Here is a 24,562-nt window from a genome sequence, read left to right as displayed (position 1 = left end):
GGGTTATCTGACAAACATCCCAGCGACGGAGGGGAAGAAATGATTAGAGTGAGATTTTAATTTTCCTTTTTTCTGCTTAGCAATTCTTACAAGCCATCTTCAAAATCCCATTTCTGTCTGAAAATATTTCACCTGCTACTGTTACAAGGAAACCCAAGAGTTCTGGAAATGAAAGAGATTCGAGACAAATGTTTTTTTCCTTTTCTTTGGGCACTGGAAAACACTTTGTGTACGGTCAGGTTCCCTTGTGTGTGTGGATCATCTAACACGTCTATGGGGGGAGAAGAACATTTGGAAAAAAAATAGACAGATGTGACTGTCCAATCTCCAAAATCGGCCGGGGGGGGGAGGGGGGACTCAGAGAACGGTACAGCCCTAGAGGCTATTTTTAACCACTTTTTGGTTTCATTGACTAGATCACAAGGTGATGGGGCTCATTAACTATCGCAAGCACTTTTGGAAGTAAACGTCTTCCGAGGTGTGTGTGAATCAAATTGTATCTTAAATGAATCAAACTGTACCATATTTTACTATAGTTGACTCTATGCTTTCTTTCCCATACAGTGCCACTCCCCCACCAGCGTGACCTACTCTGGCATTCCTGTATATTTTGCATCCTGGTGCTACCATGCCCCATTGATTAGCATTGTCCCCCCAAGTTTCTGTGATACCTATCATATCAAAATCTTCATTCAATAGCAGGCCTTCAGGTTAAGCCATCTTAGTATTTGGACTTCTAGCAATTGTATACAAACGCTTATAAAACTTGTCAATATTTAGTTGTATACCTTCACGTGCTGTAAATAAACAGGACTCTTTTTCATTTGACTCTTTTGTTTCTATCTGTACTTTATCAACTTCTAGTCTCTGATAGTTACGAGGCTATAGAGCAGGGGGCGGCAGCCTTTCAGAAGTGGGGTACCGCGTCTTCATTTATTCACTCTAATTTAAGGTTTCGCGTGCCAGTAATACATTTTAACGTTTTTAGAAGGTCTCTTTCTAAAAGTCTTTAATATAGAACTAAACTATTGTTGTATGTAAAGTAAATAAGATTTTTAAAATGTTTAAGAAGCTTCATTTAAAATTAAATTAAAATGCAGAGCCCCCCAGTCGGGTGGCCAGGACCCGGGCAGTGTGAGGGCCACTGAAAATCAGCTCGCGTGCCGCCTTGGCATGCATGCCATAGGTTGCCTACCCCTGATTGAGTATCCCCTTCAATAACTCCTCCGCTAAGGGATGTCCCTGTCCAAACTACCTTGGTCATTAGGTGTACCAATCGTATGAAAGAGCACACCTTTTCTATTGTCTTTACACAGGTCTTCCAAAGGCTGCAGTGATTACCCACCAACGCATGCTGTTAGGTTGTAATTTGTTCATTGCAAGTGGCGTGACCTCTGAGGACATTGTGTATAATGTGCTGCCACTGTATCACAGTGCTGCCCTCCTGGTTGGAGTTCATGGATGCATCATGCAAGGTACAGTGCACCTTACAATGTAAATGAGTTACTGTGCATATGGAAAGAAACAGCAAAATTCATACCCGGAGCCAGCTCTCCAGCCCTACATGGCAGTGGTCACAGTTTCAGGGTTAACTGCACCTTTGACTCCACTCCTGGTCTCCTTTGAAGGCACCCACTTAGAAGCTTCAGTCTTCTTAGCCCTCACCACTTTTGGATGGAGACGTGCATCGTCCTCCCTCCAGACTGGGGGTTTACACTTGCAGTCCTTCTGCACTTCATTGAGATTTCCCCAGAATGACCAGGATCCAGCCTCTGTGTGGTTAACCTTTCTCCAGGGGCTACAAGCGTGTATATTAGTTACCGACCAGCCCTCACAAAGCAAAAGACACTTGTTCTTAGGGCAAAAGCATTACAGGGAAAGCATAAAAAATAATAAAAATTCCTATCCACAGGCCAAAAGCTAGTCTTATGCGGCCTTTGTAAGCCAAAGTCTTTCCAACCCTTCTGCAAGGGCTGGGTCCCCCGCTGGACAGAAGGTCTTGTCTGTTTGCTGTATCAAAAAGAAAGCCCTTCAGACTCAGTCTTTTTATACCAAAAGCGCTTTTCTTTGTCTGCTGGTCTCTGGAACACTCAGTTTGAAACCGTGCAGGCAAACCTCCCTAGGGGCAGTACCTCTCTGCAGGTGTTTACAGCCTGAGTGAGTTGCTATAATTGTAATCACACACACACACACACACATCCTATTTTTAGTTCCTGGAAGAGCACTGGTAACCCTCCCGCCTGGAGTTGCATACAATCTCTGGCCCACAGTGAGACAGAAACCACTGATCAACTTAATAAAATGTGATTCCCCGCCCCCCACAAAGATACTGCATGCACCTGCAATGTTTGTCACAGGCAGCTCCTCCTGTGCAGCCCAACCACCGGGGTTACATGGTGCAGAGTGCCACAAAGTTCATCCACTATGAATACTCCCATACTTTCTGATGGACAGAATTAAAGGATACAGCTACTTCCTGGCCATGGGTTGTACCTGACTTTATTTTAGGAAAGGGTCACACACTTTTAACATGAAGTTATATAATCTGTCATCCTGCAAATTTCCTGTACTCATCACTGAAACTACTAAGCAAATTGTACCATTTTCTCAAAATCTATTTATTATAGCCCAATTCTATTATTTCCCCTTTCTTCTTCTTTGTGTAGGTGCCACCTTAGCTCTACGCTCCAAATTTTCAGCCAGCCAGTTTTGGGTTGACTGCAGGAAATACAACGTAACAGTCATCCAGTATATTGGGGAGGTGCTTCGGTATTTATGCAACACGCCAAAGGTAATTTCTTCTATGCTCCAGAGTTTTTTGAAAACTGATTATAAATATTGTCTGGATTACCTGTGTAATACTTCTAATATTTTCATGGACTATAATGAGCCTCAGATGTTCCACAGATTAACCCAGGGGCCAAGTTCCACCAAGTTCATTTTGCACGGTCTAATGGTACATCAGCATGGGGGATGGGGGCGGGGGAAGAACCCCCTGGCAGTGAATCTAAGGCTATGTCTACACTCGCACTTTTGTCAAGATAACGTATGTCGCTCAGGGATATGAAAAAAACACCGGTCTGAGCGACATAAATTACACCGACAGATGCGCCGGTGTGGACAGCACTGTCGGAGGGAGACACTCTCCCGCTACCGCCGCTCGTTGGAGTTGGCTTAACTGTGTCAATGGGAGTGTTGACATGGAGCAACTACACGAGCAATCTTACAGCGGGGCAGCTGCATTGGTACAGCTGTGCCCCTGTAAGCTTGCTAGTGTAGACATGGTGGTAGAGTCCAGGTTAGCTCACTTGGGCTTGTGCTATAGGACTAAAAATAGCAGTGTAGACGTTCGGGAGCAGACTGGAGCCCAGGCTCTGAAACCTGGCGAAGGGGGTGGATCTCAAAGCCTGAGCTCCAGCCCAAGCGGGAATGTCTACCCTGCTGTTTTTAGCCCTGTAGCATAAGCTCGAGTCATTTGACCCAGGCTCTGAGACTCACTGCCCTGGTGGTTTTTCTTTGCAGTGTAGACATACTGAGTGTGCAGAGATTGCAACTGGGGAATTCCTCCAGCATTAAGACGGCTTATTCCTGTGCAATAAGCCTCCCCCCAGCATAGGAGGAAGAAGGGAGGAGCATTGGGAAGGGGAAGGAAGAGTACGGGGCACGTTGGAGCAAAGCCGTAGTTTCTTTGTTAAAAGCTGTTGCCTAGTTTCAGAATCAAGTCCCAGTTAATGAATCTGTGTTCTTGGAGGTCTTAGCCAAAGAATTCCCATTACTGATAATGCAATATATTTATTTTATTTTAATATTGAGAGGCGAAGAAACCCCTTAAGTGAATATCTGCTTATATGGACCGACTCATTTTCCCATTGCCTACTTTACTGCTCACACTTTACAATGTATTCTCCCATTAGTGCAAAGGACATATGAATCTGTTTTGACATTAGCAAGTATGTAACATGCTCTCCATATTGTGAAGACTCAATTTATAAAAACAAAAAGTATTAAAGTGAAAAGCAGATGGACCTTGATTTAATCTAGCTAGCTGCAGACCAAACACGAAAGGTCCCATAGGGAAATCAAGGAGCTGGTCATTTAACATTTGGACGTGGCTAGAATCAGTTTTCAGCAGGCAAGAGACAGGAGGATGTAAGCCCGCCCCACTCCACCTCAATAGAACCCATGGAGCTGGAGCAACAGATACAAGCTGAGCTAGAGAAAAAGTATACTCTGAATCTATTTCTGCAGGCAGTAAACTTACCAGAATGTGCATCTAACATCCAACCGCCCAGCCATTCATAAATAGTCATGACCATTCTGTCAGGATTTGTTAACACAATAAATACTTAAAACCACTGCAAGGATCCTCCTCCCCAAGAACTCCTGATTGTGCTAGCATTGGTTCTGAGAGTTATCTATTTTAGTGAACAAGTGGCTAACTCTTCCCCACTCCATGCCTTCATATGTTTTATGTACAAGTTACTTCTCTGGTTGCAACATGGGGTTTGCTCTTAACGTAAATAGGTTTGTTTATAGTTGCTCGTAGTTCATGGTATTTTATCCTTTGGCAATCATGCCCTGTTTAATCATAGACTACAAAGGAATCACAAGCCATATTGAGTTTAACCAAGGTCTCAAGGACTCGGACAGCTGGTGGCAGCTTTGCCGCCTGATTACAGGTCAGTTGCAAATGCCTAGAGGGGCGAAGGTCCTCAGTAATGTTAGCAGCACAGGGAAAAACAGCTGAACCTGAACAGCTGAACAGCTGAACAGCTGACATGTTAATGAAAGTACTGGGAGTCTTACAGAAACTGAGAAACTTGCAAGGCTGACATTGAAGCCAAGCGAAAGAATTATACTCATGAAAATGATAGGGCAGTGTAATTGCGTGGCGTTTCGTGGGGGAAACAGGCTTTCCCATGGGCGTTCCTCGGCAATAGTGACAGTTTATATATGAAGATCAGGCTTTAAAAGAAAACCGACACACAGCTTTGTTTTAATTATTTAACACAGGATTTATCATCGCCCCAAGCACATAGGATTCAGCAACTTTGGAGAAAGCATTTCCATACAAGCAGGGCCTACAGGCTTCTCTAATATGTGGTGCTGGGGCCCATAGGTACACCATGTTAAGTGGATGAGCCTCTCCCAGAAAGCTGCAATTAAGACCTCTGAGAGAGCATGCAAGAGCCTGACATGGCAGAAGCTCTTATTTGTAGTGCGCTAGTGCCGAGAGGTACCGGTCTCATTGCACTAGGCACTGTACGAACATAAAGTGACTGTCCCTGCCTCAGAGAGCTGGCAGCCTAAGTAAGTTATACCTGGCTGTAAATTACCCTCTGCCTTAATTTACACCCTCCCCTGGATTCTCCATCACTGGAAATTTTAAAATCAAGATTGGATATTTTTTTGAAAAGATTTGATCTGGGAATTATTTTGGGGAAGGTCTGTGGTCTGTATTATGCAGGAGGTCTGACTAGATTATCACAATGGTCCCTTCTGGCCTTGGACTCCATAGCCAACAAATGGAAAAGAATGAATGAGATAGAGCGACTTCAGGACCCTGAAAGAGGAAGGACAGACTGCTGGTCTGGAGCTAACCAACAAACTGTCCCCAGGGAAACGTTTCAAAATGGAAACACATGTTTGGTCTCAAAGCCCTTCAAGTCCCCAGTCAAGCAGTATAAGAAAAAACCTCCCAGGACACATGAACATATTTTGCAGGCCTCTATAACACGCAAGTTACTGTCAACCCAGAAGGACTTTGGAATAACTGAACTCTGCCACACAGGATCAGGGCACAAGTGTGCAGAACTTCAGCAGACAGTCTGGGTTGTTTTATACGCTACTTGACTCTGCTCAGACATTTTAATGGCAAATCTTTCAGTAAATCAAAGAGGAAAATCAATCAGAACTACTGATTTGGATTATTGAACTGACCTTCCAAGGCTGGACCAAGTGTGTAGAAAAGTAACAATAACCCAGAAGCTACATAACTGAAGTCCAGAACAGTATCATGTGCTGGAATAATCAAAAAATAAAAGCAAACTATAATTAGAGTATTTGCATATTCAAAACTTGCAGCCTCATTTCCATGGCAGTTTCTTGTCCTTTTTTGTTGGGAACATCTAATAATGTAAATGGATCCAAACTGCTGTCTCATTGGTCCAGATTCCTCCCTGGAGTAACTCTCTTGTCTTTAATGGGCTTGCCCCAGGGAGAGATTTGGCTCATTGTTTCTGTAACTAGACAGACAGACAGCAGCATAGACAGCAGCATGAACTTAGACGCCTGATTACGAACATTTAAATGACAAGAAACTGCTTAACCATTTCACTGCTGGCAGTTGGGTGAGAAACATTCAGCTAATGCAACGTTTCCCAAACTTCTGAAAGTTGAAGCTTCAGGAAAATAAAACTAATTGTGGTCACCTTCACCCTCTCCATGCTAGCAGGGCAGCCTAGGGAAACTGGCAGTGACACTGTCACGTTCTACATACTTCCCTTCCCCGCCTGGCTAGCCCTGCACACACTATACTTTGAGATGCATTGAGCTAATGTATCCATCCAGTCCAGCTGGACATTCCTGTTTCTTGCTGATGTCCCACTGGAGTTAGGGTTCTTGAGAAAATGCAAACATTCTATCAAGCAGAATTTCATTTGTTCAGATAACTGAGATGCCAGCTGCTGCCTGGGAAAAATTAGGATTGAAGTGTAGGTATAACAGGGTAGCTGTCCCCTTAAATGAAATCCGGTCCAGCTCTCCTGTTCCACTCCAGGGGCACCCTAGTTTGGTGTAATGAGGAGGGTGGGGCTGCCTCTTGGAGTTATAAATGAGAGACAGCCCAAAGGCTAGAGAGAGTCCAGAACCCAGTACTGAGAGAGGGAGAGTTCGTAACCCACGGGAGAGAGAGAGACAGAGTGCGCTCAGAAGAAGAGCTGAGCTGGGTTGAGAGCATCAGGGAGGGGATACCCGGGAAGAAGGGAGTGATAAAGAGTTCCCTCATGAGGAATAAAGCAAGAGCAGGCTGGTGAAAGCAGAAGGCAGGAAGGCAAACTTCCCCAGGCCAGAGAGGTATGGCTAGAGAGGGCTGAAGGCTGAGAACAGCAGACAGAAATGCCTGATGGCTCTCTGAGCTGTAAAGCTGAAGCCAGAGGGCCAGAGAGGGTTGAGGGGTGAGCCTGCTGATGTCTCCAGGCAAGAGCTGGAACCATACCTTCAGGGTGGAGAAGCACCCCAGCTAGAGGGGCTGGGGTGGGGCAAAGTGAGAGATGCTGAGGTGTGGTGAGAAAAGACAGATCTGTACCTGAAAGGTGTGGTGTGGTGTGGGGAGAGATGTCAGAGCTGTAGATGGTGTGTTGATGGCATGTAGGGACTTGAAATGTGAATGTACTGTGTGGACTGTGCTGGAGAAATCTGAATTGTGGCTGTGGGACCTTTTGTAATAAACTAACCCTGCAAAAGGCTATTTATACTCTGAAAACTTATGTGGAGTTATGGGGGACTCTGGAAGAAGGGGGGAAATGAGGTATGTGCAGTGGACACCAGAAGAGGGAAATCGAGACAGAGGGCCACTTTCTGGAACACCATAAGGCCACGAGGGGGTGCCGTGGAGGCAGCCATCCTGTGATAGTGGGTTTACAATAGAATTTGGGCCAGTAGCAACAGTGAAAGCAGTCCAGGTTAATAAGTCAACATGTATTTTTAAAAAAACCTCTCCCCTTGGGCCTTGAAATGCTGTTGGGTATTAAGTTACACAACTATGAGGAGCAAATTCTCCTCAGAAATTAGAAGATCTGGAAGAGCAATGTCCCCAGATTTTGTCAAAATTCCCAGCGTACTATTGCTCCCGTCCATTGTTTCTGAAAGCCCATTAGAATTGCTTGTGTATTATAGACTATACGTACAGCCAAATTCGGTTCTCTTTTATTGCTGGGATGTAAGTAAATAAATAAGAACAATTCGTGTAAGCAACCAGATGAACTATCACCCTTTTCTTTGTCATCTCCATATTTGCTGTGTGAAGAGCACATGTATGGCAGCATATTAAAAAATGAGAGGAAAATATTCTCATTTTAACAGGCTCAGTTCTGCAGTCCTCACACAGGCTAATGTATTGCCTAGCTAAAGACTTCAGTGCCAAGACAGCTTTTTTTTTCCCCCTTGAATGTCATTTTGAAGTGTAGGGAATTTGAAAATCTGTCCATTTTTACCTCCTAAATCGTTGACGGCACTAAGGGTGGAATTCAACCCATGCAGAGGGTCACTACAAGTCTTGTGCACAAAACAGGCTTAAGTGGAATATAAAGCGGGGCATAGGTTTCATGCTGACCTGCTGCAGGTGGTGAATTTCACCCTCAGGAGCCAGCCCTGCCCCCTGATTTTGCCACTGATTTCAGCTGAAGACAGATATTCAGCCTAATGCTGCTCCAACATTCCTTCTCTTGTCTCCGATATTAGACAATGTAAGTATCAGGCCATCTATCCATCTCATAACTGCACGTGTAGCTGTAAAGATGTGTACGCCTGTTATACTTCAAAATGTGCTTTATGTTTGCAGACTGATGTCTTCTTTAAACTTGTTCATTTTTCTCAACCTAATCATTAACCTATGTCTGTTGGGTTTTCATGTCTAGAAAGACAGCGATGGTGATCACAGAGTAAGGATTGCCATAGGCAATGGGTTAAGGGCTGATGTTTGGAGGGAATTCGTCAGAAGATTTGGAGACATCCGTATATTGGAGTTCTATGCTGCAACCGAGGGAAATGTTGGGTTTTTTAACTACACTGGAAAAGTCGGTGCCGTGGGGAGAGTAAACTACTTCCATAAGGTAAGCAAAATAACATCAGTGCTGGCATTCAGTCCTTCAGGGGTGAAGTTCAACTCATTGCCAAGGGCTCACATGGGCCCTCCATATCACTTAAGCCCTAAGAGGCAAATGCATAGCCCAGTGCTCAGCTGAACCTTGGGCAGATATACCCAGGGAAGGGTTCCTTGCACTCCCCAACTTTAGTTTATGCCTGTCCCATGCTAGACTGATGCCACCATAACTGCTGCCATCTCACTAAGAGTATGTCTACATCGCAGTAAAACACCTGTGGCTGGCCTGGGTCAGCTGACTTAGGCTTGCAGAGCTCAGGCTGCAGGACTATAAAATTGCAGTGTAAGTGCTTGGGCTCGGGCTGGAGCCTGGGCTCTTGGACCCCACGAGCGGGGAGAGGTCCCAGAGGCTGGACTCTAGCCTGAGCCTGAATCCAAACATCTTCATTGCAGTTCTATAGACCCACAGCCTGAGCCCTGCAAGCCCAAGTCAGCTGACCCGGGCCAGCCACAGGTGTTTTATTGCAATGTAGACATGACCTGGGAGCCCCATTCAGACAAAAGAGCATTTGGACACTGAACATATGTCAGAAATATTATGAAGTTAGCACCTTTTAAAGCAATACTTCAATACATAGAATATATTGAAAATTCAATTCAGATATTCACGTGTATGTATATTTTGTAAATTTTCACTAGAAAATTATACGCTATGAGCTGATTAGATACGACGTAGAGAAAGATGAACCAGTCCGAGATGAAAATGGATATTGCATAAGAGTTCCCAAAGGTACCAATGTTTACTCCTTAAAAGAATAAATCACAAAGAAATTTAATTCTTTAAAATCACAGATTAACCTCTCTATGCCCATTTTAATGGAAAAGGCCATTTAGGACAGTTGTTGGGTAATCTCTAGCTTTTAAACACAAACAAGAAAATTTGTTACTATGGGAATGAGATCTGGTATGCAGCTTTAAGGAAAGACAAGGGATAATGCCAGATCAAATAAATATTACATGTTGTTTTAATAATTCTATCTGCCTTCAGTATGTTTGCAGTCTCTTTTAGTTGAGGGTGCTTTTACCTTTGAGCTAATATAATCTTTTCATAGTATGGACCTTGGCCTTCAACTTGAGCCATCTTGTTTTTGTCTGATAAATTTACTTAACCTGCCACCAAAAGAAGCATTTTCAAAATTATTATATAATAAAATCTGTGCCCCTGTAGATTAAACTTTCATTGGTTTTAATGGAAAATGCAACTATGAAAGTGAGGCAACTACTTTGATACTTTACGTGTGTTAGGCATTTTCACATGGAGGATGACTTTATAACTGGAATGTACAATTCTGAGTTCAAACTGAACACTCCATACAGCTGTTGATTTCACATACAGGATTCAGGCAATTATATTTTTTTCAGCTTCATCTCCCTGTCGTTCCTTTTCAATCTCACACATGGAGCTGCTCAAAAATTCAGTGCTGAGGCCAGATTCTCCTTTCAGGTTTCAGAGTAACAGATGTGTTAGTCTGTATTCGCAAAAAGAAAAGGAGTACTTGTGGCACCTTAGAGTGCTGTAGTTTCTTTTGGTAACTCTCAGTGGGATCAGAGGGTAATGGCTTGTAGAAAGTGGTGTTGGAGAGCTGCCGAGCAGCCTCTTGTTCATATTCCGACCTATTCATGATGACAACAGCACCTCCTTTGTCAGCCTTTTTGATTATGATGTCAGAGTTGTTTCTGAGGCTGTGGATGGCATTGTGTTCTGCACGGCTGAGGTTGTGGGGCAAGTGATGCTGCTTTTCCACAACTTCAGCCTGTGCACGTCGGCGGAAGCACTCTATGTAGAAGTCCAGTCTGCTGTCTCAACCTTCAGGAGGAGTCTACAGCATTTGCTCAAGAAACTCCCTGAAAAAGCACAAGATCAAATCCGCACAGACACACCCCTGGAACCCCGACCTGGGATATTCTGTCTACTACCCAAGATCCATAAACCTGGAAATCCTGGGCGCCCCATCATCTCAGGCATTGGCACCCTGACAGCAGAATTGTCTGGCTATGTAGACTCCCTCCTCAGGCCCTACGCTACCAGCACTCCCAGCTACCTTCGAGACACCACTGACTTCCTGAGGAAACTACAATCCATCAGTGATCTTCCTGATAACACCATCCTGGCCACTATGGATGTAGAAGCCCTCTACACCAACATTCCACACAAAGATGGACTACAAGCTGTCAAGAACACTATCCCCTATAATGTCATGGCTAATCTGGTGGCTGAACTTTGTGACTTTGTCCTTACCCATAACTATTTTACATTTGGGGACAATGTATACCTTCAGATCAGCGGCACTGCTATGGGTACCCGCATGGCCCCACAGTATGCCAACATTTTTATGGCTGACTTAGAACAACGCTTCCTCAGCTCTCGTCCCCTAACGCCCCTACTCTACTTGCGCTATATTGATGACAGCTTCATCATCTGGACCCATGGAAAAGAAGCCCTTGAGGAATTCCACCATGATTTCAACAATTTCCATCCCACCATCAACCTCAGCCTGGTCCAGTCCACACAAGAGATCCACTTCCTGGACACTACAGTGCTAATAAACGATGGTCACATAAACACCACCCTATACCGGAAACCTACTGACCGCTATTCCTACCTACATGCCTCCAGCTTTCACCCTGACCACACCACACGATCCATCGTCTACAGCCAAGCTCTGCGATACAACCGCATTTGCTCCAACCCCTCAGACAGAGACAAACACCTACAAGATCTCTATCAAGCATTCTTACAACTACAATACCCACCTGCGGAAGTGAAGAAACAGATTGATAGAGCCAGAAGAGTTCCCAGAAGTCACCTACTACAGGACAGGCCTAACAAAGAAAATAACAGAACGCCACTAGCTCTCACCTTCAGCCCCCAACTAAAACCCCTCCAACGCATTATTAAGGATCTACAACCTATCCTGAAGGATGACCCAACACTCTCACAAATCTTGGGAGACAGGCCAGTCCTTGCCTACAGACAGCCCCCCAGCCTGAAGCAAATACTCACCAGCAACCACATACCACACAACAGAACCACTAACCCAGGAACCTATCCTTGCAACAAAGCCCGTTGCCAACTGTGCCCACATATCTATTCAGGGTACACCATCACAGGGCCTAATAACATCAGCCACACTATCAGAGGCTCGTTCACCTGCACATCCACCAATGTGATATATGCCATCATGTGCCAGCAATGCCCCTCTGCCATGTACATTGGTCAAACTGGACAGTCTCTACGTAAAAGAATAAATGGACACAAATCAGATGTCAAGAATTATAACATTCATAAACCAGTCAGAGAACACTTCAGTCTCTCTGGTCACGCGATTACAGACATGAAAGTTGCGATATTACAACAAAAAAACTTCAAAACCAGACTCCAGCGAGAGACTGTTGAATTGGAATTCATTTGCAAATTTGATACATTTAACTTAGGCTTGAATAGAGACTGGGAGTGGCTAAGTCATTATGCAAGGTAACCTATTTCCCCTTGTTTTTTCCTACCCCCCCCCCCCCAGACGTTCTTGTTAAACCCTGGATTTGTGCTGGAAATGGCCCACCTTGATTATCATACACATTGTAAGGAGAGTGATCACTTTAGATAAGCTATTACCAGCAGGAGAGTAGGGTGGGGGGAGAGAAAACCTTTTGTAGTGGTAAACACTCATTTTTTCATGCTTTGTGTCTATAAAAAGATCTTCTACGCTTTCCACAGTGTGCATCCGATGAAGTGAGCTGTAGCTCATGAAAGCTTATGCTCAAATAAATTGGTTAGTCTCTAAGGTGCCACAAGTACTCCTTTTCATTCTCCTTTCATTTACACTAACGCAACTCCACTGAAGTCAGCAGAATTGCACTGATCTATCTGAGAGCGGGATTTGGCCTCTGGACTACAAAAATGCCAGATACATATTTGTGTGAGGGAGGAATGTGAGAAGGCTGGGAGGTGGAGCAGAAATGCATGCTCCCACTGTATGTATGGGGGCAGCTCCTCCACCAGTGTAAATTGGCATATGCCACTGAAGTCAATGGGGCAATGACAATTTACACTAGCTGAGGACCTGCCTCATGGTGTGTCTCCTTCTCCCCCCTCCAGCCACAACACCATATCACGGACTGGCAGGAAGGAGAGAGTGCACATACCTGGTATTGTGTGTAAATGTTCACATCAGGGGAGGTTGGGGTTTTAGCTGTTGAGTTGGGGGATGTGTCTGGCATTTGGTTATGAACGATTATAAGGTGCTAGAGAAACAAACTCCTTATCCATAAAATGGATAAACATGAAATCTCCACCAAATCCCAAGCCAGAGGGCAGGATAGAGAAGGCTGCCAAGTGTGCAGCTGCAATTTATTTTGTACACAGTATGGGTAACATTCGCCCTAGAGCACAGCACCCGCACAAGGCCCTATCTTCCTGCTGAACGTGGGTGAATTTCACCTTGCATATCGACATAGGTACAATACCACCTCCTTCCAAACGTCACACTCCCACCCCTCAGCACTCCATAACTATAGCTTCTCCTGGTCTAGAGAGCAACGTACTGTAGCTGTGGATGCACTAAGCAGTTTTTTTAATGCATTCTGCATTCACAGTGCGTGGGCTGAGTCCTTATATGCATTCTCCCCTCACAACCGGTTCTTTGTGCTGCTTGTGGGATGGCTGAGAGGTGAACAATCCTTGAAGCACCCAGTACAGCATGGAAGTAACCTGGCTTGTAGGGAAGTGGAGTACAAGTGGCTCGCTTCAGAGGATGCTCATGGAGTAATCCTGCTTATCCCCAGGTGGGATCAAGCCCTATGTAGGCTGAGATTTTCAAAGCTGCCTAGGGAATCTAGACACCCAGTTTCAATGAATTTTAATGGAAATTGGGCATCCAAAGTCTTAAGAGGCTTTGCAGATCTCAGCCTAAATCTTCAACGACTCTGTGCTCCTGTCCGCTAGCGTACAGAGTGGTAATATCGTAAAACTTGTAATATCCGCTGTATTTGTGAGAGCCCATGGTATTGAAAGGATGAGACTGAGCCCTTAACCTAGAGTTATATGGCTAATTTTAAGGGCAGGTGATTATGAAAGAAGCCTAAAATGATTCTATGGACATCTACAAACATCATCACTACTATTATATCATTTAAAATCATGTATATAGTGTCATTACATGGTGGTTTGCAAACACATGACAAGACATTTTTTCCCCTTCATAGGTGAAGCGGGGCTGTTGATCTGCAAAATCACACAATTTTCTCCTTTTAGTGGCTATGCAGGAGCAAAAAGCCAGACAGAGAAGAAAAAACTAACAAACGTCTTCCAGAAAGGGGATTTATATTTTAATAGTGGTGACCTTTTAATGGTTGACCAGGACAATTTCATCTACTTTCATGACAGAGTCGGAGATACATTCCGGTTAGTTTATTAAGATACTTAAGACTGAAGAAAATGTTAATTCATTCTCAGTTCCTTCTGACTCCTTGTCCAGCATCTCTCAATGATTGATGAAGAGCACTCACTTGTCTCACTTCAAGGTGAGAAAAATGAGGACCCTACATCACTTACTTCCTTTTCCTGAAGCTCAAATGAGGATTCCAGACACTGCCTGAGTTATCTGTTGCATCTTTCTCAAAAACCTGCCTCCAGAAAGGGAGATTAGATGTAAGCTGCTAATTGGCAAGATTGCCAAAAGGTTTTTTGAGCTACATAATAGCTTCTTTAAGGAAAACTGGTACCCTGCCTTCCTAAAATTTGTGTAGGGAGTCTCTACCTACAACAAGCTTAATGAGTTCTAAGTGCCTTCACCATCTAGAAAGGACATGGGTCCAGCTCACAGATTGTAGCTGGAGCTTCCCCAACATGTCCAGCAATTTGGAACTCAAGCCTTCAACAGGCCCTGTTGTGTCAACATGGAAGCAGACAGCTCCATTTGGATTCAAGAGATTTCATCCTCAAAGTAACATAAAAATCTCGACAGTGAGCCTCATCTCTACGATGAGGTAGGGGCAGCTCAGCTTGACCATGCTGTCCACCGCCAGCACCATGAATGGTTCTATAGCATGATACTGCCCAGGTGCCATGGTGGAGGTAAAATATCTTTCCTTCACCACCTGCATAACCACAGCAGAAGACTTCAAAATATCTGTATGTTTCAATCTGTTGGATTCAGCCTGGGACTCCCCTCTCTCGCTGTAAGCCACCGAGACCCAAAATAATAGAGCTAGGGAGAGGGTGTTTAGGGCCCACAATATTGACAGTTGAGAAAACAAAATCAGAAGGCGATACACTGGGTTACCGGTAGAACAAGAGTCCTTCCTTGAACTCTCTGGATCCTTACAGGTTCCACGTACCCCAACAGGTAGGGCATTAAAACAGGTCCCTCATGCCAATAGGAATGTGCACCCTGATCCCAAAGTGAAAGTGCAATGGTAAGCCTATGACAAAGTTGTTGTTGATCAGAAATGATGAAACCTGCTCACTACTGTATGTTTTCCAGATGGAAAGGGGAAAACGTGGCTACTACTGAAGTTGCAGATATTTTCGGATTGATCGACTTTGTCCAAGAAGTTAATGTGTATGGAGTGCCTGTGCCAGGTATAAATGAATCATTTGAAAATCTGGTAATGCAAGATCTTTTTATACACAGAGTACCATAATTTCATCACGTACTAAGTGAACTGTACAAAAAGGCTCTCTCTTTTGGCTTCTCTGTTCTTCGTGTGCTGCATCTGGTAAACTCAGTCATTTATGTGTGTACAATGTCTATTAGCTGCAGAGCCTTAGCAAAAACTTCCTTTTTGGTCTAGTATTGGGCAAGGGATGTTAAGAGGAAAGTAGGAGCGGATTTGAGATTTAGAAACCACATTAGAAGATAACTAGCCATTATGTTTTATAGCAGGGATTGGCAACCTTTGGCACATGGCCTGCCAGGGTAAGCTCTCTGGCGGGCCGAGCTCGTTTGTTTACCTGCTGCGTCTGCAGGTTCGGTCGATCACGGTTCGCCGCTCCAGGCCAATGTGGGCTGCAGGAAGTGGCGCAGGCCGCAGGATGTGCTGGCTGCCGCTTCCTGTACTACCCATTGGCCTGGAGCGGCAAACTGCGGCAAGTGGGAGCCGCAATCAGCCGAACCTGCAGACGCAGCGAGTAAACAAACCAGCCCAGCCCGCCAGGGGGCTTACCCTGGTGGGCCGCGTGCCAAAGGTTGCCGATCCTTGTTTTATAGCTACCAGATTTGCACTTACTGTAGAATGAGAGAGGGAAAATACTGTGAAAAGAGATTTTGGGGAAAAGGAAGAAGAAAGGAGTTTGGGAAATTGGGTTTCCTCCCACCTCTCTTCAATGAGCTGAATCCCCAAAAGCAGTTCTAATCACATGTACAGTCTCTTTTGTACCACATGCACAATTTTCTACTCCCCAGATAATCGGGTGGTCCTCAGAACATTAAATAAAGTCCCTCACCCCCATTTAATCTGTATCATGGCAATTATCATTATGTAATTTGAAGAGCACTGAGATAGGGTCAGATTATCAGGTGTGGCAGACTAACCTTAGTTGACCCAAGGGGTCAGAGTATGTAGCAGAGTATGTAGACACCACCTTTCTGTCTCCTTTATCTTGGAGCTGCCAGGGGCCCAAATGTCCCCCTGAGCAACTTAGAGCAGCCCCAAGGCTATTCTAATTTGTTCCTGTGGCTGACCGATCCCAAGAGCCACTCCACAGACCAGGATCATTGGAGCACACTGCATTCCATCAAGTGCCCCCTATGCCTCAGAGGGTGAAGAGTGGCTGAGGATCTGGCCCAGTGTGCTTGGCGCTGTACAGGGCACAGATGAAGATGCTGTCCCCACCCATATGGGTTTGTAATCTAATAACTGAGTAGAATAGAAACTTTTCAGATACCCTCGTATGCCATGCAATGTCGCTTACCTGATTTGCACACCTCTCCCCGTATGTCAGGTCTTGTTGCAAAGGGCTTATGATGGCAGATCCCAGCATGACCCGTGTTGGGGGATCACAATGAAACTTTGGGGGACCCTAAAGCAAACAAAGAGAAGGTCAGTTTAGAATCAGTTACATGGTGAATGTTCTCTAACTTGTCTTACATTTACTACTTGCAGTTTTTGTGCTTCTGCAAAGGGGTGGGGGTAGCCTTAGGCTTGGGCCCATATTTGCTTTTGGTGATATATAAAGAAAGCACAAAAAGGTTTTTCAGAAAGAGCTTTTTTTCCTGCTTTGAAATTCAGGCCCTATCTAGCCTAGAATACGTTATGATGTGTGTAGCTTCAATGGCTAATTAATGCTTTGGAATTAGGAAGTCTTTAAAGTTAAAGATTTCACACCCCCATCTATTTCTTGAAAGTGTGAGAACTCCCAATACAGTCTCTGACACATCCAGTAATTCCTCTGGCCAAAACAGGGCTCACCATAGTGGACTTTCCTGATGTTTCCAAGATTAAAAACAAAAAACAACAGCAAAACCTCTTAGCCCAACCACCACTGTTTCAGGCCATCTGTGTTTGTCCAAAAGAAACCATAAAAGGACGAAGAACCAAGATTTCTTTGCATATCACCATTAACAACTAAAGCAAAATTAGGGTTCTCTCTTTAAATCATTACCTTTGTTTGCACCTGCCTTTGAGATAGAGATAAACACACAATTGCCATGGGAGAGATTGCACAAGCCGGGTAACCATGTGAATAGTCCAGAGTTCCTTAGCCTCTTCTCAGATTACATTGTAGGAGATGAGGGAAGTATAGCCTAACTCCCACTGGACTTGTAAAACCAGCTAGAAGAGGTGTTCGGATCCAATTACTGACTGGCCTCACAGGAAAGCAATAGTAATTGTTCAAAACAGTTCTCGTCTTACCACAGCATTATACAGTTGTTGATTTTTTGCACGTAAACTTGTTTTTATATGGTACAAATAATATTTCTATTTCAGTCTCTTAATGCACCTGGAGTTAACCACACAAAATAAAATACACAAGCTCAGGGAAGAGCTAACTAATCCAGTGTGTTCGGATGCACAAATATAAAGCTCCAAACCAGACCTTTCACTAACATGAGAAAACAAATCTGAATGCCAGGTGGCTTCTTTGAGCAGGTGATCTGGAAAGAGGAAGAGAAACATGCTTACGATGGTGGCTATAGGGGAACTATATGCCCATTGCGCTCAATAAACTCCCATCTTTTTCTTTTGCTCTGCACTGCCTTTAGCTGCCACTTTCCCTTTTTGTCTGCGTAATGGGACCTCTGCACAGCCCTATGTCAAGCATTAACATGACTGCCGGCTGCAAAGCCTTTTGTGGGGATATTAGCTCTGTCTTCATGTGGCTCCATTTGTTTGTGGAAATGTCTTTGTCCTTTTTACAGTGCTGCAAAGCCACTACAGAAAACCATATAATAGGTGTGTGCTCGGGGGTGGTGGTGGTGGTATTTATGGGACTGTAGTATTGCTAGGGCTGGCATGTGTTTGTGTTCCTGGGTGATAGAAATACCATGAAAAGACCAGCTCCTTTTGCAGTTTTGTCCCCCGCCTCCAATCAATATCTCAGGCAAGAAAACACCAAGAATGTAACAGATAAATGCAAAGTAATGCAAATTGGAAAACATAACCCTAACTATACATATACAATGATGGGGTCTAAATTAGCTGTTACCACTCAAGGAAGAGATCTTGGAGTCATTGTGGACAGTTCTCTGAAAACATCCATTCAATGTGCAGCGGCAGTTAAAAAAGCGAACAGAATGTTGGGAGTCATCAAGAAAGGGAGAGATAATAAGACATAAAATATCATATTGCCTCTCTATAAATCCATGGTATGCCCACACCTTGAATACTGCGTGCAGATGTGGTTGCCCCATCTCAAAAAAGATATATTGGAATTGGAAAAGATTCAGAAAATGGCAACAAAAATGATTAGGGGTATAGAACAGCTTCTGTATGAGGAGAGAGTAATAAAACTGGGACTTTTCAGCTTGGAAAAGAGGCGACTAAGGGGTGATATGATAGAGGTATATAAAATCATGAGTGGTGTGGAGAAAGTAAATAAGGAAGTGTTATTTACTCTTTTTCATAATACAGGAGCAAGGGGCCACCAAATGAAATTAATAGATAGCAGGTTTAAAACAAACACAAGAAAGTATTTTTTCACACAACGCACTGTCAACCTCTGGAACTCCTTGCCAGAGAGTGCTGTGAAGACCAGTACTATAACAGGGTTCAAAAGGGAGCTAGATAGATTCATGGAAGATAGGTCCATCAATGGCTGTTAGCCAGGATGGGCAGGAATAGTGTCCCTAGCCTCTGTTTGCCAGAAGCTGGGATTGGGTGACAGGGCATGGATCATTTGATGATAACCTGTCTGTTCATTCCCTTTGGGGCGCCTGCCATTGGCCCCTGTCAGAGGACAGGATACTGGGCTTGATGGACCTTTGGTCTGACCCAGTATAGCCGTTCTTATACAAATACCCAGTTATTTGGATTCCTGCAGAACTCAAATGCACAGCCCTGTTGGATGGTGATGAATGAGGAGAGACTGGATTTTATTCCTCTCCATCCTCACCCTCAGATGGATGAGTTTGAGCAAAAAATCCAGAAGGAATGTCCAGAATTACAGTATTTCTTGTTGACAGCCACTAGACACCAGATAGTCCCATGCTCTTTTGTCTCTTTTTCATTTGTGGATTAGCTTGCTATTTATCAGCAGCTTGCAGAACTGAATCTTGTTTAAAGTGACACTTTGCTTAAATTTTATCTTGCAAAGTAATTAATGAATTATGGGCCATATTTACCCTTGGTTACTCTGGTGTAAATCTAGACATTGATTTACACTGGAGTAGCAGATAGCAGAATAGGGTCCTAAATTCCTTTTTAAACAATAAGGGCCAGATTTTAGAGTGTTTGGCGCTCTTGGTTGACACCAGACTTTGAAAAGATCTCAGCTCCCACTTTGGGATCCAATAGAAGGCAGATTTTCAAAAACATTCATCACCCAACAGTTCCCATTGTGATGCTTATGGTCAGATTGTCAAAGGAACTCAGTACCTGACATGCTGAATTATTTTAAAAATCCGACACATGTTATGGTGCTTAAAGGGGAATTGAATTCTCTTGACAAAGGCTGGCTCTAAATACCTATTAACAACAAAATAGGATTTGAGGGGAAGATTCAGCTGTGGAAAAAATAGGTTAGTATGAAATCCAAAAAGAATCAGGTTTGAAACCAGTGTAACTCTCATGCAATTTGGCCTAAACTCTACAGTATAATGTAAACATGGACTTTTGTGGTAGTTGCAGGTGTCAGGACCTGCCAGAGTTTGGCCTACTGTAAGCAGTGCATGAGAAAATCAGGTCTAGCAGGTTCTCTATTCTTTTAGGGATTAAAATTAATTCCATAATGCCCCCGTTTGAAAATCCATTTAGTCACAAAATGACTGTAGGAATTTATTTAAAAATATTAGGTCTGATGTTCTCCTATTGAAACCACTCTGTCTCCTCCTTCCCTGTCCTTGTTGTTAAAGTATTTGCTGTGTATTAAATATCCTGAGTGATTTTTTTGAAAGGCTAGGGAGGAGGCTATTGAAGGGTTGCAGAGAAGGAAGGCGAGGAAGTCCCAGCTCCTGACTGTATCTGAAGAGAACTCTTGGTGGATGGGGGCAGAAAAACACTGGAGATTTGTGGATCTGTAACAGTTCCACTTTAAAATCCATTGTGTACATTCCTGAACCATTTATGCCAGAAATACCAGACCTGATGACCATAACGGCCATATTGGGTCAGACCATTCGTCCATCTAGCCCAGTATCCTGTCTTCAGACAGTGACCAATGCCAGGTGCCCCAGAGGGAAAGAACAGAACAGTCAATCATCAAGTGAGCCAACCCCTGTTGCCCATTCCCAACTTCTGGCAAACAGAGGATGGATGGATTTAAATGAGACCTGCTCCATGCTCAGTTGCGTGGTCCTTTTTTTCAGCAATTTACAGTAGAGTTCATATTTCTGCTCCTTAGGGATCAAATTCACCCCTGTGCATAAAACCCATGTGAAGCTCTCTGCACAACTTAACCCCAGTGTTAAAAGTCAAGTTCTGAGATTCCACTCAGTCCCAGGGAGTGCAATTTCTGCCTAAGGGTTAAAGTGGTGTGGGGGATCCTGCACAGGGTTGGGTTTTACCTAGGGTGACCAGATGTCCCGTTTTTAAAGGTAGAGTCCTGTTTTGGGGGACTTTTTCTTGTATAGGCGCCTGTTACCCCCCACCTCCTGTCCCTTTTTCCCCACAGTTGCTATCTGGTCACTCTAGTTTTATCTCAGTCCTATAAATGTATTGTTCCCATCATTAGAGATCTTTAAATAATGAAATCGCTGAGAAACACAAGTGTTGGCATTTATACAACAGGACTTTAGATATCAACCATTATTTTTGCCTATAACTGTTCCTCTAGGTCATGAAGGCAGAATAGGAATGGCATCCATTCGACTAAAGGAGGGCCGTGAATTTAATGGGGACCAGATATACAGACACGTTGTAGACTACCTGCCGAATTATGCAAGACCTCGCTTTGTAAGGATTCAGGTAAGGCAGCCTTACTACATGTCTCCTGCCTCACTGCAAAAAAGAGGGCACTAGTCCGTCTTCTCCCTTGTTTCCATGAGGATCGCAGTTACTTTTAATTATGCTGGCAGCACTCTAGGGTCCTCTTTCTTCCCTCGCTTACACTTGTTTTACACCACGGAGAGAGGAGAATCAGGCCCATGATGTTTCCATTCTGCCTGGAACCAAAAAGCTGGGTGAGCATATGAAAATGCAGGATGCCTGTCATGTGTCTGAATGTATCATGCATGTCCCCATGAACCAGAAAGATCTCTCGGTGGAAATATACAGACTTCCTCTTACATACCCTTAACACAGTGAAGGGAGCCAAGTTTCAAACTTAAGCTGTGCTGGTAGGCAAACTGCTCTTGCAGACACAGGGCTCCACCCACCTGGAGCACTCTGCAGGCTAGGGGCCCTGCCACTTCTAGATTTCAATACACTGATGAACAAACAACCTCAGCCCTCCTTGTCTATATTATTCATGTTGAAATATAATGTTTAAGCTAAACTGAGGAAGCCAATCCTGAGGGCAATTTGATTGTATGTATCTATTTATTACAAATAAAAGAATTTTCCTCTCAAGAAGACCATGTACTTAGTGGGATGGTTCATCAGAAGAAACACAGAGATATTAACATCCCAAACTGTTTAATCCAGCCTCTGTCTTTGGGTAGCTACGCAAATAATCACATGAGGCAAACTATACTGTGCTTTGCCATCCACAACGCAACCCCCGGAGACTTACGTAACCTCCTGTAGAGATTTCCCTCTCCTTCCTTTTCTGAGCAAAATCCTGCCCTTTTCACACCCCACTTCTCAAACTCAGAACAGGGTCCAACTGGTCCTAACTGCACCAGGCCTCATTGGGAAGCCAGCGGATTTGTTTTAGCTTACCCATTCTCCAGGAAGGATTCCCTTGGAGCCAACCTTTTGTTGGCTTCACTCTGGTTCCTGGAGGTCACTTTGTGCTGCAGCCCAGATGGTTAAGATCTTGGGATGTTATGGCTGCAAGGCGCCCTTTGTGGCCTGAAAGAAGCTATAGACCCCATCATACCATTTGTTTAATAGACATTAGTAAGGCCCTGATTCGGCAAAGCATTTAAGCACATGCTTAAATTTAAGGCTTAACTTTAAGCACATGCATAAGTGCTTTGCTAGATCAGGCCCTGAAGCAATTGTCTCTCATTATGTTACAAATGGAACATCCATGAGTATACTCACAGGAGTCTCCTGGCCTCGTTGCTGAAGGCCATAGAGATCTGTTCAGGATGGGGGGCAGTGCAGGAGGCCTTAGGTGGCATTTGGCTGCTGTGGACCCAAGCATTTCCAAGGTCCAGAACCAGGATTATGTCCCACATGCTGAAACCTGCAGAAATAATTCTTGGGTAAATTTAGGTACTTATACATTTTTGTTAGCTTGTCTCTGACTCCTAGCTATGAGGCTACAGAGCTGCATCAAATCTGAGTCCCACATCTCAAATATATTAACTGTCTACACCACTGGAGATAGGATTTACATTTTTCTTCATGTTTCAGAGGGGTAGCCGTTTTAGTCTGTACTAACAAATTTGTTAGTCTCTAAGGTGCCACAAGTCCTCCTCATTCATTTTTCTTCATGTAACTATTGCACTTGGAGAAAATGCAAGACAGTTTTCTTCTGAATGGTTTGACTTTTCCAGCTTTAAAGATAGTACCCACTGTTGGTTGCTTGTCAATGTCAGAGAATCCTTTTTGTTTTTTCTAGGATGCTATTGAGATCACAACAACTTTTAAACACCGTAAAGTGCAATTAATGGAGGAGGGCTTCAACCCAGCAGTCATCAGGGATGGCCTGTATTTCCTGGATGACAAAGAAAAGACGTACGTGCCGATGACGGAGGACATTTATAACACTATAAATAACAATAGCCTAAAACTATAAGTGTGTCCAAAAAAATCACTGTTCTAGAATATTCAGTTTTCAAAACACATTATTGAGTCCAAAAAGCCATTTTGGTGAGTTGATCAATGTTATCAAGTGCTTGTATCCAAAATTCTGTGTGATGGAGATGTTTTAATAGTGACAGGAGCTACATAAAACTACTGTTCTTTCTCCCTGTGGTCTGTGTGTTAACCTTCACACTTCCCAGCTTCACTCAGGACACACAACAACTCTGCCTCCACTTACCTCTCAGCCTGGCTGCTCCTTCCTCTTCCCCTCTCGAACCCAGCACTGTTCACTCCCATCACCATATTGCTCCCTGCCTCCACTGGTTCTTCTGTGTCTTTCTCACACTGGCCCTTGTGCCTGGAACAGCCTCCATGACCCAGCGGCACCATCATTCCTGTTCTTGTGCGTAATCTTGTGCTCAAAGGCTTTCCTGAGTTAGGGCCTCAAAATGGGACAGGAGAGAAAATTCAGAATTAGCAAGGCACATACACAGCTTATTAGGCAAATCACAATCAACTTGTGCTCTGACTTGTGTTATTATGTATGTAGATTGTAAGCTCTTTTGGAGCGGGGACCTGTCTTCGATTGTCATATACTGTCGTGAATGACTCTGTGGTGCTGTATAAATAATAAATCAGAATGCTGTATTTTTTTTTGTTTGTTTATTTGTGTGTCCAAATGCCACCCAATCTCTGCAGATAAACCCGCAGAGAACTGGGTCCCTTGTTAGGCTTTTTGCCAATACATTCAAGTCATTGTAAATCATTATATGACTCCAGGTAATTCACATTCAGGATTTTAGTTCTGAAGCAGTTAAAGTCATGTGTTACCCGTGATCCACTCCACATTTTCAACTGATTTCATCTGGAGTGAAGAGCAGGCCACACACAGCCTGTGTACACACAAAAGTCGTACTGGTTTAACTATACCACTAACTAAAGCAGTAAAACCTTCCCCTGCCCCCGAGTGTGGCAGCAGTTATACCAGAATAGCTTTCCAGTACAGGAAGGGGAATAAGCTATATCAAAGTAAGGCACCTTTATACCAGTATAACTATGTCTACATTAAGCTGTTTACTGGTATGACAGTATCAGTAGAAAAAAAAAAATCACACCCCTAACCAACATTATACAGGTACACAAGGTGTGTGTGGATCAGGCCTAAGATTA

At 43.9% G+C, this 24,562-nt stretch overlaps 1 protein-coding gene across 1 annotated transcript in view; it reads left to right on the top strand.

Annotated features, from left to right (window-relative positions):
- The window catches only part of SLC27A2 (solute carrier family 27 member 2), a 29,767-nt gene extending 5,735 nt beyond the window's left edge, over positions 1–24,032 (top strand). The window contains exons 3-10 of the mRNA XM_074966410.1: positions 1,317–1,475; positions 2,667–2,791; positions 8,637–8,831; positions 9,521–9,611; positions 14,084–14,282; positions 15,364–15,461; positions 21,312–21,442; positions 23,208–24,032. Of these exons, the coding sequence (XP_074822511.1) occupies positions 1,317–1,475; positions 2,667–2,791; positions 8,637–8,831; positions 9,521–9,611; positions 14,084–14,282; positions 15,364–15,461; positions 21,312–21,442; positions 23,208–23,384 (1,175 nt within the window). The 3' untranslated portion in view covers positions 23,385–24,032. The remainder of the gene's footprint in view (positions 1–1,316; positions 1,476–2,666; positions 2,792–8,636; positions 8,832–9,520; positions 9,612–14,083; positions 14,283–15,363; positions 15,462–21,311; positions 21,443–23,207) is intronic.
- The last annotated feature ends 530 nt before the right edge of the window (positions 24,033–24,562 follow it).

This window comes from Natator depressus, chromosome 10 (assembly GCF_965152275.1).
Source record: "Natator depressus isolate rNatDep1 chromosome 10, rNatDep2.hap1, whole genome shotgun sequence".
In the NCBI taxonomy this organism is placed as follows: domain Eukaryota; kingdom Metazoa; phylum Chordata; order Testudines; family Cheloniidae; genus Natator; species Natator depressus.
This window is presented reverse-complemented; position numbering and strand designations above follow the sequence as displayed.